The sequence below is a fragment of the Physeter macrocephalus genome, chromosome 18, assembly GCF_002837175.3.
Source record: "Physeter macrocephalus isolate SW-GA chromosome 18, ASM283717v5, whole genome shotgun sequence".
Taxonomy (NCBI): Eukaryota; Metazoa; Chordata; class Mammalia; order Artiodactyla; family Physeteridae; genus Physeter; species Physeter macrocephalus.
This window is the reverse complement of record NC_041231.1, coordinates 78,812,059-78,833,594: the sequence shown is the minus strand read 5'-3', so window position 1 is coordinate 78,833,594 and position 21,536 is coordinate 78,812,059. Positions and strand designations below refer to the sequence as shown.

General features: G+C 44.4%; 1 protein-coding gene across 1 annotated transcript in view; it reads left to right on the top strand.

Annotated features, from left to right (window-relative positions):
* CLIC5 (chloride intracellular channel 5) overlaps positions 1-21,536 on the top strand; it is a 111,801-nt gene that overhangs the window by 47,931 nt on the left and 42,334 nt on the right. Inside the window, exons 2-4 of the mRNA XM_024122014.3 lie at positions 9,180-9,289; positions 13,306-13,431; positions 21,097-21,203. Coding sequence (XP_023977782.1) covers positions 9,180-9,289; positions 13,306-13,431; positions 21,097-21,203 — 343 coding nt within the window. The remainder of the gene's footprint in view (positions 1-9,179; positions 9,290-13,305; positions 13,432-21,096; positions 21,204-21,536) is intronic.

Genomic DNA, 21,536 nt, shown 5'->3' with positions numbered 1-21,536 from the left:
ATATATCTTTCTCTCTCTCTCTCTCTCTCTCTATATATATATATATATATCTATCTTTCTCTCTCTCTCTCTATATATATATATCTTTCACTCTATATATCTATCTATCTTTCTCTCTCTCTCTCTATACATATATCTTTCTCTCTCTCTCTCTCTCTATATATATATATATATATATATCTTTCTCTCTCTCTCTCTCTATATATATATATCTTTCTCTCTCTCTCCCTCTCTTTCTCTGTATATATATATCTTTCTCTCTATCTATCTATCTTTCTCTCTCTATATATATATATATATATATATCTTTCTCTCTCTCTCTCTCTATATATATATATCTTTCTCTCTCTCTCTCTATACATATATATATATATTTCTCTCTCTCTCTATATATATATATATCTTTCTCTCTATCTATCTTGCTTTCCTCTCTCTCTCTCTCTATATATATATATCTTTCTCTCTCTATATATATCTTTCTCTCTATTTATCTCTCTCTCTATCTCTGTCTATCTCTCTGTCTCTCTCTCTATATATTTATCTCTCTCTCTGTCTTTCTCTGTCTCTCTCTCTGTCTCTCTCTATTTATCTCTCTCTCTCTCTATCTCTGTCTCTATCCACACACAAATCCTATTGGCTCTATTTCTCTGGAGAGCCCTAATACACCTGGAATTCTTCATATGACATTATATAGGTAGCCTTCTGCATAGAGCTGATTCAGCCTTTATAATCAGCTTCAGATAAATGCTGAGAATCTCTGAAGCCTCAAATGTATACTTATTACCTGACTGTTTATTGAATGAAAAATGCCTGAGTGACCCCAGTGATTTAAGCCTTATGTGACTACTGAGAAAAAGAATGTTGTTTCTTCAAGGGCAGAACTCGCCATCTTCAAGCGGACCACAACCCACCCCAAATCCCATCTCTGTTCATGGGAGGCTGACCAACCAAATTATTGGAACAGCAGATAATTTGGTATTAAAAAAAATAGTCATAGTAAGGAATATTATCTGACTTACACGAATAAGAGAAAGTGGGCAGATCCAAGTATCGCTACTATGAAGAAAAATTTTCTCTTCCACGTGATATGAATCAGTTTAGTGCTAGAAAGATGAGTCATTTTATATCCAAAGAGAGTCCTCTTCCTGTGGTCTTTGTCACTTCAACACTCTTTCCGTAAGAGAAAAACCAGCCTGGCATAGAGAAAAGCTAGGAATTAGGAATCAAGAATTATATCCCTGGGAGTTCCCTGGTGGCCTAGTGGTTAGGATTCTGGGCTTTCACTGCCATGGCCCAGGTTCAATCCCTGATCAGAGAACTGAGATCCTCTAAGCCACAGCATGGCATTAAAAACAAAAGTTATATCCCAGATTCTGCCATGGGACCAGGCTGTGCACCCATGGGCAAAACGTCTAAACTTTCTGGGCCTATTTCCTTACCAGTAAAAAGAAAGAGCTGGACCATATCATCCTTGAGGTCAGTTCTAGTCCAACTGTTGTAGAATTTTTATCTGTAACTCGAAAAAAGTTTTTAATCACTTGAGTCTTCAAGGATAGTTTTCATGGACTAAAGTAACAAAAAGTTGAAATGTGACAAAAATGGTGACTTAATTCACTTTCTGGAGAAAATTCAGGTTTCTTTCTTCTAGTACCTCATTTAGGACTTAACCGTGTGAGATTTTTAAAGGAATCAGGCAAATAGCCTAAAAATCTTCCATTTTGAAATATCTGACATTTAAGCATCTGTCGTAGTCTGGGTCCAATCAGGAGAGGGAAACAACACAGTGATTTTAGCAGGAGTTTAACATAAAGCAATAGATAACTAGGATAAAAGAGTAACCATTACATATAAGGACAGTACATGGTACCCTAGAGTTGAAGGAGAATAGCCAAGGGATGACAGACTTAGAAGGGTTTCAACTCTCACAGGGGAAGTGTGGTCAGCCCAGCAGAAAGCATAGACGTTCACTGGTCTGGCAAGGCCGGAGCTGGTTTGGAGTCGCTGAGCAAGCAATAGTCACCCTCCAGAGCTCAGGAGGGGAGCAGACAGTCAGCAGTGGGGGCATAGGTGTGCAGTGGGGTCCAGGTGCCGGCGGGAACGGAGGGCTTCAGGCCACACGGGGCTTGCAGAGTAAGCGGCAGATCTGTGTGGACGCCCTGGCCAGAGGCAGACTTATGCAGGCTACACGGAGGCTTTGCCTTCTGTGTGCAGAGGGCTAGCAGCAGGATGAGGCTGCAGGGAGCCGGAGGGGTCACATTCTAGGCTGGGGCGGGGGCAGGCTCACTGCTGACCCCCAGCCCACGCCAGAGGCAGCAGAAGAGCCCCTTCTTCCTGCAGGGCCCCTCCAGTCCCCTCTTCTGGGAAATCCGACCTTTGTGTTCACTTTAGAAATGCCGAAAGGAATTGCCACTGTTTCTCACCCAGCATTTTTTGAAGGGTGCCTTCAGAGCTGGGAAACAATAAATTGATAAGGGACACGACATCTGTCAAGCTTAAATGTCATCTCTCCCCATTCTGCTATTCCTTTTTGGATCCTTTCTGAATAATTCTTCCCTCTTCTGGACCTTGGTGCCCTCAAATGATTTGGGGGCAATTATCAACTTCACTCTATTGTCTGGAGAGGAAGCTCTATGTACCTGGTCTGTTCATGGGGTATCTTATCCCAACAGGTCTCAAATGTTGTTCATGGGCTCCTGGGTCCATGAGATCCTTTGGAGGGGTGCTAAGAGGTCACAACTATTTTCAAAGTCATCACTTCTCCCTGGGTTGCTATTTTGTGGGTAAAATTTGCTGGCATTTTAGGGCAAATAGAGGCAGTGGTATAACGGAGGAGTCATGCATGGACAGAAAAAAAAAGAAGCCAGTCTCGTTTGGGAATGATCTTGATGAAGCAGTAAAAATTATCTAATGTAATTAAATCTCAACTCACAAGTACATGTCTTTTAAACGTTCTGGCAGATGCAATGGGAAATGCACCTCCAGCTCTTTGGCCTCATTGCCAAGCACAATGGTTGTCTCAGGAGAAGCACTTGTGCGATTGAGCTGTGACCAGAAGTTTCTCTCGCAGAACAGTTTTTACCTGGAAGACAACCAGCAGAAAAACTATGGTTTTTAGTACTTGGTATTTATTTGCCAGACATTTCCTGGGAAATCAAGGAAATGAGCTTGTCATTTCAAGACTAACAGCTGACAGTATTCATTGTCAATGATAACAGACAAGCTTTCAAGAGAAAATGAGAATATTGGAAAACAGGTATTTGCCACCAGGATCTTGACAGCCTCTTTTTGCTCAAACTTTTCTGATGAGCTTGGTGGTGATATTACTGAAGGAGATATTTTGCTACTGTGTAAAGAGACGTATCACCATTTGGAAGATCTGTTTAACTCCGTGAAATGCTATTTTCCAAAAGATGAATTTGTGATGTGACAAAATCATTCATGGGTAAAAGACCCATTCAAAGTGTGAGATAGATGAATGGGATTTAGTGGAACAGAAGAATTTCATTGATCGGGTTTCAAATTCCACCTATCAACTAACCTTTAAGAAACTACCACGTGTTGAGTTTAGGTGTGGTATAAAAGAAGAATACCCACAATTATCTGAAAAGGCTATTAAATTACTCCTCCCTTTTCCAACTACATATCTGGGTAAGGCCAGATTTTCTTCATATACTTCAACCAAGTAGCAAAAGACTGAATGCAGAAGCCAACTTCTGTTAAGTCATACAAAAATATAACAATTCCACTCTACTTACTAAATTTCTTTTTTTAAATATATGGTTTCTTTAATTAAAACGTTATTTATGTTAACATGTAATGTGTTTATTATTAGTATTATATTTTAATGAATGAGTCAACAAATATTTGAAAGATTTTTTAGCCTTAATTATAATACAGTAAGTATCGATAGCTATAACCCACATGAACAAAAGCTCTTTGGGATTCTCACCAATCGTGAAAGGCATAAAAGGATTCTGAGACCAAAGAGTTTGAGAACTGCTGTCTTAAACTGCTTAATTTCATTAGGCACTTGAATTCACAGCACTGAGGGAAGTTATAAGTGCAAAGACTGAGACTCAGGGTCACACGGTGAATTACAGGCAGAGGTGGGTCTAGAACCGTGATCTCCTGCTATAATGTCTTCTACAACCCAAGCTTTTTTCTCAGGATGCTCTTCAGAGGGCCAACATCAAAATTTGGGGATACTCAAGCCACAAAAGTGGAGCAATATCACCCTCCCCTCAACATGTATCCGTTCTAACAGGCACTGAATATCAACTCAGTTTTAGGTACCTGTGCTTGTTGCCGCTGCAGGTAACGTGAATAAAACGTAGTCGTGTTTTGGGGGTAGCCAAGCTCACCATATGGGGAAGAGACTATGCGGAAGGCAATATTTCAGAACACAGAAATTGACTTAGCTGACATACAACATATAAAGTATAATCATACAACCTATATAATTACATCATGCTATTACTATTATGGTATGTAATATTATACAGTGTATAATATTTTATGTTTTATTACAACTTAAATAATATAGTATATAATACTGTATAGTATAACAAGGTATAGTATAGGATATACACTTAATAGTAAATACATGTATATGTAAATACAGTAAATCTAGGGAACAGACAGTACTTCGGGGTCATAGCTGGCTGGCAGTTGTGTGCACGCGAGGCCCATGGCAAAGCAGAACTGTGAACTTGGGAAGTTTGCCAGTAGCTGTACACCATTCTCCTTTGACCCTACTGTTCGCTTTCGTTTCCCAGTGCTGCCAGAATAAATGACCATAAACTGGGTGGCTTATAACACCAGAAATGTATTCTCACAGTTCTGGAGGCTGAAGTTTGAAATCAAGTTATCACGAGGGCCATGCTCTCTCTGAAATCTCTAGAGAAGGCCCTTTCTTTGTCTCTTCTAGCGTCTGGGGTCTGCCGGCCATCCTTAGTGTTCCCTGGTTTGCAGACAGATCACTCCAATCTCTCTTCATATGACCTTCTCCTTTATGTCTGTGCCCAAATTTCCTTCTTCTTATAAGGACACCAGTTGTGTTTAGGGCCCACCCAAATCCAGCGTCCATGACCTCATCTTTACTTGATTTCACCTGTGAAGATTCTGTTTCCAAATAAGGTCACGCACACAGTTTCTGTGTGGACATGGATTTGGGGGGGACATTATTCAACCCAGTACACCATGTTTTTGCCTGTCCCCAGCCCACATTGCTCAGAGCCTCTTTGGACCACAGCCCATCTGGATTTTCCCTCATACTTTCAGGGCCTGGGGTCCCATTGAGCCCCACCAAGTTCTTGGTTAATGTTTTAAGTGGTTGCCACAAGCTCACCACATTTAACCCCATGAGTTTAGCAAATGGTTTCCATGGGCAACTGGTGAGTTGTGAAGGAAGAAAAGAGGAGACTAAACAACTCAATAGTTAAAAAAAAAAACCCCTAATAACCCAATTGAAAAACGGCTAAGGACTTGAATAGATGTTTCTCCAAAGAAGACATACAAATGGCCAACAGGTATATGAAAAAATTCTCAGTGTCACTAATCATGAGAGAAATGCAAATCAAAACCATGATGAGATCTCACCTCCCCCCCTGTCAAAGTAGCTATTCTGGAAAAAACAAATGACAACAAGTCTTGGTGAGGCTGTGGAGAAATTAGAACCCTTGCACACTGGTGGTGAAAATACAAAGTGGTGCATCCACTGTGGAAAACAGTATGGAGGGTCCTCAAAGAATAAAAAATAGAACTACCATATGATCCAGCAATCCAACTTCCGGGTAGTTAGCTAAAATAATTGAAATTGGAATCTGGAAGAGATCTTAGCACCCCTGTGTTCATTGTAGCACTATTTAAATAGCCAAGATATGAAAACAGCCTGAATGTCCATTGACAGATGAATGGATAAAGAAACTGTGGTAGACACACACAGTGGAATACTATGCAGCCTTAAAAAGAAGGAAATTCTAAAATATTCAATAACATGGGTGAATCTCGAGGCCATCATGGTGAATGAATTAAGTCGATCACAGAAAGACAAATACTGCATGATTCCAGTTATATGAAGTAACTAAAATAGCCAAAGTCATAGAATCAAAGAGTGGAAAGGTGGTTGCCAGGGGCAAGGGGAGGGGAGAGTGGGGAGTTACTAATAACGGGAATACAGTTTCATTTGAGCAAAGTGAGTAAACTCTAGAGAGCTGCTTACAGCACTGGACCTACAGTCAACAATACTGCATTGTGCACGGAAACATTTTTTAAGAGGGTAGATCTCATGTTAAATGTTCCTAGCACAAGAAAAGGGAAAGAAAGGGAAGGGAAGGGGAAGCTTCAAGAGAGATGCAAAGACAGTAAAGGTAAATCATAAAATGCTCGCATATTATTTCTCTTGGTCTTTCGGCAATTTTTATCTACTAGGTCTAGAATCATAATATAAGACAATAGTGGAAATGTGGGGAGCTGTGACAACCACCCGCCTGTGCACCCCCGCAGATCTGTGGCACATGGACTGAAGGCTGGGATGCAACACACGCATCCAGCACCCGCGCCTCCTGCTCTGTGACCTTGGGTGAACGTGCTACCCGTCTGGGCTGGGTCCTCAGGGTGGAGTCTGCGCATGGCAGTTAAGAGCTCAGGATCTGGAGCCAGATCGCCTGGGTTCATTCCAGGGACCCTCGGACCAGTGATTTCCCCTCTCTGTAATTTCCCCTCAGCTTCCACATCTGTAAAATGGTGACACTGTCTCACTACACAGGTTTCGCATGAGGAATAAATGCGTTAATAATATACGTAAAGCACTTCAAACAGTGCCTGACTATATAGACATTCGTTGGTATTATTAAAATTATTATATGAATTTTTGGTCCAGCTAATAAGAATTCCAGTAATTCAGTAGTACCTCCTCCAATCCCCTTATGACCACCTCTACCCCAGCCTCCACCCCCGGAGGTGAAACAGATGAGAGAGTGTGGACCCGTGGCTTTTGTTTTTTGTTTCTGTTTTTTAATTCTCCACTTGTCACTTACACCATTACCAGCCCTGGGGAAAAGTTCCTTTGTCAGGATGTCTTAAAGGACCAGGAACCTGTCAGATGAGTGCTTCTTGGGGAAGAAAGTCTTAGGGAACTGATGTCATCAACTCAAGTTTTGCAACGAACTAGAACTATTATTAAATTCATAGTCACCTGTCTGAGTGTGGCTTTATCAGTAACTTTAGCCCTGTGGGCAGGGGTGGCGCCCGCCCTGTTGCCCTCCACCTTTCTGATTTTCTATAACCTAGCCGTGGTGTCTGAAACACTCAGGGTGAGTCTGTCTCCAGCACTAAGGAAAGTGAGAACTGAATCAGGATGGGGCTCTGGGTGGAGTTAAGAGAGAGGTAAAATAACTGTAATTTCATAGCAATTACCTACAAGCAATACCGTCAAAGGCGCCAGTTTTCCGTTATAAACCTGAGCCTCTGCTGGGAGCGATGGGCCAGGTAGAAATAAGGACACAAACCTGCCTTCCCCACCCAAACCCCACAGCAAACAAACCTCGAGGGGAAGAATAATGTGCTGAGCTTGGAGGGTAGTTTTTTTCTCCTTCTTTTTCAGAAAAAGAAAATCTTGGTAAGCCCCCATGCCAGGATGTTGGTTGGATTGCTGGCAGCTTTGCAAGCAAGGCTGGGGGGCCTTCCCTCTTTGAACCCTCCCTGTTAGTGGAGCCTGGTCCTGATGCTACCACGGTTTCCAGGGGAGCCAACAGCAAACTAGAATGAATGGGTGATTTCTCCCTCCAAGTACCATTTTGGGGCCAAAAAACCACTCACTGGAAAAAAATTACACAGAGATCAGTTCCCCAAACTTTTTGTTCGTATGTTTCTGAAAGTGTATTCTTTATAAAATTCACATCTCTGCAGCCTACTCAGAGGTAAAGATAGACCTGCCTTTCAGACCAAAAAAAAAAAAAAAAAAAAAACAATCTGCTGTTTTGAGGAGGGTCCCTAGAAGGGGAAATGTGGGGAGTAGCAGTGTGCAGGTCCTCAATAATGCTGTCATGGTTTCCTATGTGTTCCCATCTCATCCCCTAGCCCACCCCACAGGAGGCCACAAGCTCCTTCAGACCAAAAAAAAAAAAAAAAAACAACAATCTGCTGTTTTGAGGAGGGTCCCTAGAAGGGGAAATGTGGGGAGTAGCAGTGTGCAGGTCCTCAATAATGCTGTCATGGTTTCCTATGTGTTCCCATCTCATCCCCTAGCCCACCCCACAGGAGGCCACAAGCTCCTGAGTAAATGCAGTTTTGAATCCCCTGTGTAATTTCTTCCAGTGCCTTGTACATGGTCAATACGTATTCGTTGAGCAAAATGATAATTTAACAAATGAATGGTTTATTGACGCTAGGTCAAGTCGTAGTCAGAACTAAGTGGGACATTGATTGAAGTCTTGAGCCTGCTGACAAGATAGAAAGAGATAGGGTCAAAATCGGAGGATCTATACTCATGACGTCTTCAGGGAGTAAGGACCAAAGGGTAGAAGATAAACTACAGAGGAACATACTTTGGCGAGGTATAACCAAAGAAAAGCATTTCTGTGGTTAGATGTGGTTAGAACTAGGGCTTCCCTGGTGGCGCAGCGGTTGCGCGTCCGCCTGCCGCTGCAGGGGAACCGGGTTCGCGCCCCGGTCTGGGAGGATCCCACGTGCCGCGGAGCGGCTGGGCCCGTGAGCCATGGCCGCTGGTTAGAACTAGTTAGAACTGTCCTCAGAATGGACTGGTTTGAGAGATACACATTGCCGGTGAGTGGAGATATTCAAGCGCAGACAAGATGATTACTCAGGAGGTATAGAAGTTGGTCCGACATCATTTGCGTTAGACTATGTGATGCTGAAGGTCTCTTTTTACCGTGAGATGCGAGGGTTCAATGGTTTCAGAAAGTTATGACTCTCCATAATCACCATGCCGGAACCTCACATTCAGTTCTGCACGTGTTTATTGAGCCCTTACCCTGTGCCAGGTGTCACCTTGCATAAACATTAGGAAGACAAGGATAAATCCTAGAGGGCAACTTTAAAGTAAGGCTGGGGCCTGGACTTCCGGTTCTGCTCAGACTGGTGTCTGGCTGTTATAACCCTATATTCCTTCTTGCTAACGTGCACAAGTTAACTCAGGACTCTGGTGCTCTTCTTTCTAGGCTGGAATCGATGGGGAAAGCATTGGCAACTGTCCCTTCTCTCAGCGCCTCTTTATGATCCTCTGGCTGAAAGGAGTTGTGTTCAATGTCACCACTGTGGATCTGAAAAGGTAAAGGGTGCTGCATTCATGAGCAATATGTTTCTCTGCAGGAAAAGAGAATCTTCCATGAGGGAGGGCGAAAACCTCGAGGCTCCCAGCAGCCTCCTGCTCACACCTTGTTGGCCAGAGCCCTCCTTACAAGGGAGGCTGCAAAAGCGAGCCACACCCTTGGTTAACAGAGCAAGTCCCGATTGGCAAGGAAGAAGGAGGGGATGGACAACGGGTATCTCGACTGAGAATGTCTGGCACAGAGATGGGCACAGCATCTAAAAATCTGGGAGTACCATTTTGGGGCCGATAAACCACTCACTGGGAAAAAATTACACAGAGATCAGTTCCCCAGACTTTTTGTTCGTATGTTTCTGAAAGTGTATTCTTTATAAAATTCACATCTCTGCAGCCTCCTCAGAGGTAAAGATAGACCTGCCTTTCAAACAAAAAAAAAAAAAAAAAAAAAAAGAAAATCTGCTGTTTTGAGGAGGGTACCATTCTGGTACCAGCCATTCTGGTCCTACTAGTGCCCCCAACCTAGGGGACCACAGCCGGACTTCAGGTGTGAGAGGTTGAATTTCCAAGGAGCTGCTGGGATCCAGACCATTTCTCCCACTATGTTCCCATCTTTAGAACTCCTTAGTGTGAGAGCTCTGGATTAGAGACTGGGATGGAGAGTTACTAGTGTTCCGCTTTTAAAGTGCAGTTTTAATGGCTGTTAAAAATACGGGCATTGTTCACCATCACAAGCCACACTGTTTCCATCTTTCTTCTCTTTCCTCTCCTCCGCCTGTCCTTTAAATGCGGACTGGCTCAGGCTCACTCCCTGGGTATTTATCACCTGCCACAGCTTTCCCCCAGTGAGCTTAGCATACTCTCCCTGTCACCTTTATGTCAATTATTCCATACCCAGAGCGCTGCTCTCTTCTAGATATTTCCACTTGCATTTTCTGTTATCACTTTAAAATCTGTGTGTCAAAAATTGTACCTTCATTTTCCCTTTGAATTGGGGTCCCCTCCTGAATTCCTTTGTTCTTCCATTTTTCTAGGCACTGAAACATTTCCAGCTCCCTTCTCTTGCCACCCCCATTGTCCGTCAGTCGCCAAGCCCAGGGCATTCTCTCACCGTGCTGTCTCTTACTTCCAGGCTCTCTTGTCCATTCCCAAAGCCCACACATGGTGTGGGTCCCACCACTGGCAGCTGGACTGTTTCTCTGTTCTTCAAACTGGTCTTCATCCTTCTGGTTTCTCTCTGTCTCTCTCTGATCCATCCTTTATATTATCATAAGGATATTCTTCCTAAAATAATCCTTTAATCATGTGGCTCTCCCTACTCAGAAAACCTCCTGACATTTCCCATTGCCTGCAGCATAAATGCATCTGCAGCCCTCCTTTGTCTTTTCCTTCTTCCCAACATTATCTCCCGGGACCTATCTGCCTCTGGCAGGCTGGACCACCTTCTGCCGCCCTTGTCCCTCTGGCCTCCAGCCATTGCCTGGGATGCTTCCTCTGTCTCACAGAGGCTCTCTGCTTTTCCTGAATGGAGAGATGGTGCCCAGCCCCCAGAAGCAACCCCTTCCCCTGGGAAGCTTCCCCTCCCACCCTACCACTCTCAGGCAAATCTATCACTCAGCCTCCCTCCAGACTCACCCAGGATCTATGGTCCATTTTGCATCTCACCAATTTATGATATCTACAGTCCTGATGCTTTACAACTAGTGCATGCTTTCCCATAAAAAAAATCACATAAAGTGTAACCCTGTGAAGGAGATCTTATTTCTTCGTTCTATATGAGGAAACCAAGACAGACACATTTAAATGACTTGTCCAAGGTGCCCACCTGGAATTGGAGGAGCTGCCACTAAAAACCCGATCTTCCTGGTTCAAATGCCACGTTCTTCAGGACACATCAGTTATGAAGTTTGTTTTGTCATTCACATCAGATCTTCAATTCCTCAAGGGCAAGTCGAGATCATGTTTTAAGTTTCTTTGTATGTGCCGTAGCAGCCAATTCATTGATTCGGGGCCCTGATTAATTTCTGTCAAATGAATGAAAACACACACGAAATGCAGATATTGTCTGTGACAACTACAGAGAGCAGACTTTCATACAGTTGGAAAGATTGGCTTCCTTCAGTGGAGAATAGGAGGTCTTTGGAGTATCATCTGTGAAAGTAGACTCGTATTTGGCTGGGGATCAGAATTGGAGAGGGAGCCATCCCAGCATTCCTTAGATCCTTACAAGGCTCTTTCCTAGCTGTTCTCACATCCAATCCTGCCAATACCCTTTGAAGTGGGCCAGGCAAGTATCACGATTCCAGTTTTATAGATAAGGAGAATTTCTTACTGAAAAAAAATTATATATATATATATATATATATGTATATGACTTAAGGAATTTTTAAAATGTATGATACAGTGAAGTTTAGCAATTCCTAATAAAACTAATTTCTTATCCTGGCACCACCATGTATTGGTGGAGTGACCTTGAATCTTCTCTTTTCTGAGCCCGTTGCCTTACCTGTACAATGGGGATAAAAGTTATGCCTTGTTTCTAGAGTTATTGTGAGGATCTGATGAGGCAGGCCATGGACCACTTGCATTGTGCTGTGCTGGCTTCTAGCAAGAACACCGCACATGTTGGCTCTTCTTAGCGCCATCCTGCCCTCATGGAGCTGGCATTCCAAGCAGGGAAGGAGAACTGATATACATTAAGTAATCTGTAAGTGAGACTTGGCAATACGTAATTAAGTTCTAATTACATAATTTCATAACTACTGAAGAGGGTCAACAAAGAGAGGGGCCACCGCTGACCAGTGTCCATTGGCAACGTCAGCTGAGCTACTTGCGGTCAGGGCAGTACTTCCCAAGGATGCCAGACTCCAGAGGCCATTGTTCTCTTGAGTCCTAGAAAAAAAAAAAAATCATCCTTAATAATTTCTGGATCTTTAAGCCACAGAGAAGTCATTGCTGAAAAATAAAATCAGTATAGATTTTCCCTCCCTGCTGAGAACCCAAGCATTGCTACCTTAGGTGAGCTTTCAAAAACAGGAGGAGAAGGTAAAGAATGTCTGAAAGGAAGAACACTCACAAAATAAACACAGGGACTAAGGAAATTAGATTTTAGAAATGCTTTTAATGTCAATTGTCTGAGGAGTTCCAAGTGCCACAGAAGGCAGCTGGAGAGTGTGTGTGTTGGGCAAGGATGTGGGAGGGGCACCTTAATTGAAATTCTTCTCTTCCCCTCCCAAGCTGATTACGCCAGGAATGTGTTTCATTACAGACTCCTCTTCCCCGTTGTTTACTCCTTTTCGGTTCCTCCATCTAATGTTTTCCACAAGGAGTGTGGCATTCTCAGAGAGAGCGTTTGGGGAGACTCTGATGTTCCAGCCCTGCCCGGGGAAGTTTCCATCATTATTTCTCCTCTTCCTCCCTCTGTCCTCTGTGCAGGCTTCTCCCTACCCACTTCCCTCCATCCATCCGCCAGCCCTCTTCCCCTCGCTTTGCTCCATCTCTGTACCTCCATTCTGAGCGGCTGTGGGGAGCCCAGAAGCTCACCCTTGGACGTGAATAGGGGCCCACGTCAAACGCAAGGTCACTTCCTTCCCATTGCGCAAACCTTAAAGAACAGAGAAGATCGTTCTTAGTGTAAAAGCGTGACTGAATTCATGAGTATTTGAAGTTTGGGATTCTGCCTCGTGAATTTTTGTAAAGCTAATGGGTGAAGGACCTTTTGAAAGCAAAGCCCAGCTTCCTCCCTGGGTATCAGAAGCTTGGTTTTAGCTTAGATATTCACCTGTGATCACACTGCTTTTTCGAAGTCCATCCCGACTTGCTCCTCTCTCACTGAATTCCACCGGTCGGATATCCTGTGTCACACCACATCCTTCCAGAATCTCTCCAACCTCCTCTGCCCTACACCTCACACCGGGTCTGTTTCTGCCGACGGGCGTCTAATGGACAGTACACCCTGGGCTTCCCTGTCCGTGAAGCGCCCTGGTGTAAGCCACCCCTGAACCTTGCTCTCTCCACAGAAAGCCAGCCGACCTGCACAACCTCGCCCCTGGCACCCATCCGCCCTTCCTGACCTTCAACGGGGACGTGAAGACGGACGTCAATAAGATCGAGGAGTTCCTGGAGGAGACTTTGACCCCCGAAAAGTAACGAGCTGCTTGTTTCTGGAGCTAATGACAGGGAGGGGGTCCTTGTGCTTTTCTAGATCCTGGGGGAGATTTCCAAAGGAGCCTCATCAATCCAGAGCCCAGGACCCTCTTTGCAAAGAGAGAGTCCCGCATGGCCCTCCCCACCCCCAAAGGGATGCCAAGTCTCAAACCTTTTCCACAAAGTCCAACCCCAAGAGTTGATGCCCCTTAACACCAGGTCCCCTCTGCCTGAGTGAAGGCAAAGGCTCCCTCATTGCAGAACAAGAGCTGAAAGGCCGACGAAGTGAAAAGTCAGCCAGGAGAGAGTTAATCCCATGACTTAAAACCACACCAAGGTATGAATAAGAGTCATAAATCTGACCCTGTCAGGTCAGAGCCCGTAATTAAACATGAAAAACACGGACTGAAAGCAGTTCCTCTTCTGCAAACAAGCTCAGGGAGAGGAGAGACCAGAGGGCTGTGGGTTCTTGTCCGGTAGATAAGCTGCTCCTGATGGGAAAGAGGTGAAGAGAGGTGAATTCTAAAAGCTGCTGGAAACTAGACTTGTTCATTGTACTCTACTGAAATAATCACGGTTTCAAACAATCACCTTTTTTTTTTAAAAAAACTGGAACAATAATATTACATATAGAGTAAGGTGTGCACGGACTTTATCCTGTAGGATAGTCACTGAAAAGCTTTAAGCAAAAGTGTTGGACAATCAGCTTTCAGGCTTACTGTGGGGGATGGGAGAAGATGGGGAGGGCAGAGGAGGAAAAGCTCCTAGAAATCAACTAGGAGGGAGCCAACTGGTGACATTCCGGGTAAGGTAGACTGGAGGGCTGGGCTAAGGCAGTGACAGTGAAATGGGGGGACAGGGGTTGGAAGGATTTTAGGACATACTTCGTAGGTAAAATAAGTGGGATTGACTATAAAAATGACCATCTTGCATTTATTTTAAAGTTTTATTTTTTAATTGACATTTATATAGCCCTCACTTAGTGGGCCCTTAAAGGTAGGTGCTATCATTATCCTAATTTGATAGCTGGGGAAACTGAGGATTAGAGAGGTTAAGTAACTTGCCCAAGATCACACATCTAGCAAATCACTGTTAAATCAGAACTCCCAGGCGTGATCTAATTAAGCCTCAACCATTTATACATTCTTCCTAAAAATGTATTCTCAGTCATTCACATTAGGACGGTTTATCTCCATACTGAGTGTGGAAAATTGCCTCAAGTCCAATAGACTTTAAAATAAAGTCTGGGAGATCCAGAGGAGAAAGTCCACGATGAAGTTAACATTTTCCCTTCTAGAAGTAATACCCGCACACAGGAGTCCTTGCTTCCATCAAGGCCAGTAGGGAATGGGAAACTGAAACAATGCGGAGGATGGATAGCCAGCCTGGTGGGTGGAGGCGTGCAGGGTTAGGCTGGGCTGGGCCTGGAGGCCTGGGGTCCACTCCTGGATCTGCCCGTGATGCACTGTGACCCCTCGAACCAGTCCCTTTCTTGCTGTCGGCCTCCATTCCCTCTCCCCTGTGAAAGGATGACCCTTCACGCCCATCTTAGCCAGGCTCCCTCAATCCCCGTCCAGCGGTGCCTTTGGGGGGCTGTTTCTCTAACTCAGGGCTCTCTAATCTACATCCCCAACAGGACCAAGGGGGCCCATGAGACACCCCCGCCCCCGGAATTGTATGCCCATGTGTACAGGTAGATCCTTCCAGAGGAGGGCCATGATCAGATTCATCACCATATCATCAGATTCTGGAAAATTTCCATGATCCGAATCAGGCTAAGCTGTGCAGGACATAGACGCTGGCTCTTCACTTCTCTCTCCACCCGTCCTGAGCTCTGCTTCATCTGGTCCAGGTCCCTCTGGACCGCAATGTGTGTAGGAGGTTTTACTAAGTCCATTCCTGACGTGTCAGTGACCCTACGGTCCGCCACGCCCCGGTAGCAGAACTTCAAAACTCTTAAAATGCACAACTCCAGCAGGGCACCAAGGTGGGACCCTAGTGATGAGACCATCAACCATTGCAGAGCCCCCAGGAGTGTCCTTTAGATGCCTTTGTATGGACCAGACTGGGGCAGGTGCCATAATTACCTCCCAGGAAATGTCAGCAAACCTGTGCTTCAGCCCTGCAAAGGGAGACCTGCTGTTCTGCCCACAGCAAAGCCACCCACCTCGGCTGGCTTCCCACCAACTCTAGCTGGGAGGTCGGTCAGGTGGCCCATGTCCAGAGGCCCCAGGAGGAGGGCAGCCTGGCCTTCTGGTTCTCTAGGGAGCAGAAAAACCCCCGTTTCTGTTCCACAAACGCTGGTCGGCATGTGTTTCTCATCACACTGCTGTTTGTAAAAGCTGCCAGAGAGCCAAGAAATTGTGGGAGCCTTTTTCCCCTTAGCTTTATTTTTTAAAGGAAAAAACCCACATACAAACACTCCAGCAATCTTTTTAAAAGATCACATTTGGTTCCACAAAGCATTTGGTGTCAAAGTGAGGAATCTAGGAAGTCTCAAGAAGTTTCCAAATGAGACGAACCTCCATCCTTCTCCTTAGACTGACCCAGTTAATGCTCCACAGGGAAGCGTCGGGATTATTGTTGACATGCTGCCTTTACCTTTCATCCTCATCCTCGTGGAATGGCCCGAGTTAATGGGATCCAGAAGACCAAAGTCCGGCCACCTTTCTACACAGCGCTTGTTGTATGAACTTGGCCAAGCCTCGTGCCCCCTCAGACCCTCCCCATTCCCTCATCTCTGAAACTACATAGTCTCTAAGATGCCTTTCAGCAGAAGTTCTATGATTCCACGAAATTTTCAAAGTGCTTTCCCAGAGCTGGTTGCGGTTTGAAATAAACAGTGATAAAAATTCAGGGGCGTGAACGGATAAAGTCTAGTTACATGTCTTGTCATTTAGTCAGTCAGCTATCACGCGAGTATTAACAGTGTTCAGAGCCATACCAGAATTGGAAGACACTTTGAATTCATTATTTTAAGAAATGTTTGTGGATATTTCATGATAGTAAAAATCACGAAGTTTCTTCTGATCCTCTGCGAGGTGGAGAAGCAGCCTCAGTACCAAGGACAGGATGGCATAGTGGCTGAAAGTACAGTAAGTCCCCTACATATGGACGAGTTCTGTTCTGAGAGCACGTTCCTAAGTCCAATTTGTTCATAAGTCCAACAAAGTTAGCCTAGGTACCCAACTAACACAATCGGCGATACAGTACTGTTCTGTAATAGGTTTATAACACTTTTCACACAAATAATACATAAAAAACAAACAAACACAAAAAATAAAGAAAACGTTTTTAATCTTACAGTACAGTACCTTGAAAAGTACAGTAGTACAGTACAACAGCTGGTGCTTCTTAGCGGTACCAGCTGCATCACTGCTGCTTTTTACGCTTGCTTCCGGACATCTGGGGTTTGCAATAAAGATACTGTACTACTGTACTCTATACAATACAATACAGTAAAGTACACAAAAGCACAACCACTTGTAGAGGATGGATGCACGTGACAGTGTATGCCAGACACGTGAACTAACTTACATGATTGGACATGCGAATGCACATTTGCATCTTTGAAAGTTTGCAGCTTGAAGGTTCGTATGTAGGGCACTTACTGTATGGGCTTTGGAGTCAGAATGCCTTGGGTTCTAATCTGAACCACCAGGTTGTGCTACAGCGAAGTAACAAATTGACCACAAAATCTCAGTAGCTTAACAGAATACAGATTTATTTCTCACTCATGCAGAGTCTGAGTGGGTAGTGTGGCCCTCTTCCATTTTGTAGCTTTGAAATACATTTCTTCCAAGACTCCTTCAGCAGGGAAGGAGGGAGGGGAAGGATGATGCAAAATATTTTTAAAGCCCAGGGTTATGAGTGGTTACATCACTTCTCCTCCCATACTATTGGTCAGAATCCAGTCACATGACCCCAACCTATCTGAGAGGGAGGAGCTGGGAAATGCAGAGAGGCACATGGGTATTTAATGAGCATGTGTGGTCTCTGCTGCATATAAATTACTCATTCCCTCTCTAATCTTTAATTCTCACATCTATAAACTGAGCACCGTCATGTTGATCTCGAGGGACTATTATTGAAGATGATACTGCTTAACCTAGTGCCTGACGTAGAGTCAGAGCTCATTATATGGCAGCTTGAAGAGCTAGAGAGGTCAGTGCCTCGTTTGTGACTGTCTCCCAGGTGTAATCATAAAAACAATTGGTGAGCTTAGGTCTTAAATCCACAGATCCCAGTGCTTGTCTTTTTATGAATAAGCCAGACCCCATCCACCTCCAAGGATCATTTGTTGAAGTGGCAGGGACAAGACAAGGCAAGCACACAGTTCAGGAGCAGAAAAGTCAGAAGCATTAATCTGCTTCTCCTGTGAGGGTTTGGTGAGGTGAGGAAGCAGGAATAACAGAGAAGGGAGAGAGGGGACATCCTTCCACTTTTCAGCTTATTTGAAAACGGAGGGTCAACACTCAGGCTGCCAGAAGAGCCCCTGGAATCAGCAGAGGTCACCGCATGAGGACGAGATGACTGTTTCTCTTTTTCTCCAGTGTATCCCCAATGCCAGGGACAGGGCTTGGCTCCTGGTAGGTGCTTACTGCATGTTGGTTTAGTTGAGTTGCATGGAGTCCTTTTGTTCAGGGGCGTGGTGGCCTATGGTTAGTCAGTGAGACGTCTTTTGGGACTCTAAGCCAATCAGAGCATTTCCATCTGCAATCGTATCTTTTTTTTTTTTTTGCTACTATTTACAAAAAAAAATTGTTTTGATGAGTGGCCAACTGTTTTACTTCCCAGAATGAAGCTTAAGTGCATATCTAAAATGAATGCAATCTGAAATAAGATATCTTAAAAACAGAGTGGGGAGAAATTTTCATTATTGAGAGCAGGGGTTGGCCAACTTTCCTGGAAAGAGCCAGGGAGCATTTTTGACTTTGTGGCCATATAGTCTTAGTAGAGTAAAAGCAGCCATAGACAATATGTAAGTAAATGGATGTGTCTGTGTTCTATTTGTGAATGCTGAAATTTGAATTTCATATTATTTTCACATGTCACAAAATAATATACTTTTCTTGATTTTTTTCAATTATTTAAAAGTATACAAAGTATTCTTAGCTCATGGGAGGTACATAAACAAATGTTGAGCTGGATTTGGCCCATAGGCCGTCATTTGCTCACCCTTGAGTTAGAGAAATTGCCCATCTCTTTGACTGTCACCAGATGACATCACAATCTTATTTCAAAGATGTTTCTATAAATGAAGTACTATTTGTTAGCCTTTTAGAGAAGCAAAATGTACCCTGGAACCCACTTATTTGCATATTTAAAATGCAGTGTAAATATGGAGCTAAAATAAAAACACTTAACATCCTGTACAGTAGCTGCCCCAAATCTAGTTACCAAACTCTGTAAGATTAATATTTGAAGACACACTTTTCCCACAAGGACAGTCTTCAAGTGGGACATTATGCTATAAAGTCAAATCTCAATGAATCATAGTGCTTAGAAAACAGGACGGCACTCGCATGGTCTCCCTGAACACATGGCCCTTTTTTGCCTGTCTTGGATTTGCTACCACCCAAATCATGTTTGGCCCACACTGGCCATGAAGAAATGGTCAGATTAGTGGAAGTCTGATCAAATGATGGCATAAATTTAAAAAACCCCAACAAACCCAAAGGAAAAATGCATTATCTAGGCCCTTCTCTCTTTACATTATTACCTTATCTAGCAAAAACAAGGAGCACTTGGTATATATTAAAATAATTTAAGACATTCCATGTTAAGAGCATGCCTAATTCTATGTGAGAAAGCCAAAATAGGGATGGATGATCCTAAATTCCCTTGTCTTGGAAGATTAACCTAGCATCCTGCAGGAACAATTGCTTTGTACCCCAAGTCAGAGCAGATGAATTGATGATTCCCAGGGTATTCAGGAAAATGTGTGTGCAGAACCTGTGCGGAGCGCCCCCTCCTGGTGGTTGAGGGGAGTTCCTCCATGGTGCTCAGCCCAGCTCCAGGGGATGTTTGGGAGCTCGGAGGGTAAACAGCAGAGTCGGTGAGAGGCCACAAGACACGGAACTTAAGATCTGGGCTTCCAGAGTGAAACTGCCTGGGTTGGGCTCCTGGGTCTGCCACCTGGCCACGTGAACTTAGACGAATTGCTTAGCTTCTCTGTGTCTCGTCTGTCTTCTGTGGGAAATGAGGCTAATGACAATACCAGTGAAATTGTGAGGAGGAAATGATGAAACTGCGAAGGGGTTAGAACAGTGTCTGGCACGTAGTGGACACAGTACAAGTTAGCTTTTGCTGATATTGGAGAAGTGATGTGATAAAGTGGGAGGATCACTGCTTCAGCGCCCCAAAACTGGGTTCTCAGGGTTCCTCCACTATTTATTACCCATGAGCCCTCAAATAGCCATTTAACCTCTCTGGTCTCCAGTTGCTTCCCCATAAAATGAGGACGATAATGCCTCTGTATCTGACTCTTGGCAGAGGGCTGGACCCAGTGACCTTCCGTGGACTCGTCCAATGGCAGTATCTGAAATTTAACAGCCACCTAATGTGGCCCAAGAGTGGGCGGTCCTAGCTAATGGTCAGCGGAGAAGCCACAAAATGAAAGAACACAAATACTTGTTACAGGCATTTTGGTTCAAGTTATTTAAAACATTAAATCAAAAAAAAAAAAAAGGATTTTGCATTTTAAACGTGAAGTAGCCAAATAGTTTGCAGTCCACACTATTCACCCAGAGATCACAAAGGTCCACATACTTGGTGATAATGATGGCCAAGCAACTGTCCCCCGTCTCCTCCCACCCTTGCCTGGCCATCCATGTAAAATGTTTGTGAAATAACATTTTTTGAAAATTAGAATGGCTTGTTTTGATGGTGCCAGTGGGGTCAAAGCAAGTTTGCCTCGTTTGGTCTCAAGGCCAGTAGGAAAGAACCCTAACCCCAGTTTGCCTCTTGTATTCTTCTGGCTTCAAAATGAAAGAATGCATGAGGGAGAGGCGCTGGGTCATTGCAAATATATCTCCACGCCTAGAAATAAAACAATTGTAAATGCTTGTCCCACTGACGTAGCCTGGTAGTTTCTGCATCTTATTCCTGCACACAAATAAGAAGAATATTTCAGAAGAGGACCGTGGGTAGCATTCCTTTCAAGAGATGATTTCGAGGCCTCAGTGCCAAGGTGCCTAGCACCTCCTTGCTCCCAGAATTAGCTCCGTGAAGCTAGGATTATAATCGCAGGCCTGGCAGTGGATAGTTATTTTAACATGGGTTGGGGAAAAGTCTGGGACCCCACCTGATGCAGAGGAGAACTCACTGAGAATTTTGACTAAGGCCCGGGCATTGCTGCCTCATCGTTGGTGGTCCCAGGAAGAGAATACACCCTGGACCCTCTGAGTGGTGCTCTGCTTGTCTGCCCACAGACTGCGTTCCCGGGCAGTTCTCCACACCTCACTGGACTCTAGTTTCCTCTGTCATTGCACTAGAGATGCAAGTGCCCACCCTCCCTAGAGGATGGGTTGGAAAAACACCAAAAGATTTGTAGATCCTGCTAGAAACAAGAGTGTTGCTCATCATGAGCTGATGGGAAGGGGCTGTCCCTTAAAGGACCTCCTAGTTCTCACTGACCCTAGAACACTGGTCTTGCATTCCAGGTACCCCAAACTGGCTGCGAAGCACCGGGAATCCAACACAGCGGGCATTGACATCTTCTCCAAGTTCTCCGCCTACATCAAAAACACAAAGCAGCAGAACAACGCTGGTAAGTGCTTCCCTTCTACCCAGAGCCCCTGGTGGCACTGTCCCCTGCCCAGGGCATCTTCAGACACTCAGACCAGAGAAGCACCTGGAATCAATGCTTTTATTCACCCACCCTGAGGCCCTCTTGATGCAGGAGAGTGGGTGGTAGATCTTGCTTTCTGGCCAGTGCAGGAGAAACGGCCAGTGAGCCTCTCTGTGGAATTGGAGGAGGGATGCAGTTTGTGTTCTGAGCCTGCCTTAGGGCACATCATGATACATTGCACAGAAGGGTCCTGCCTCAGCTGTACTACTGTCTGTTTGTCCCCAGTTAATGACCCTGCTGCGCTCACAGGAA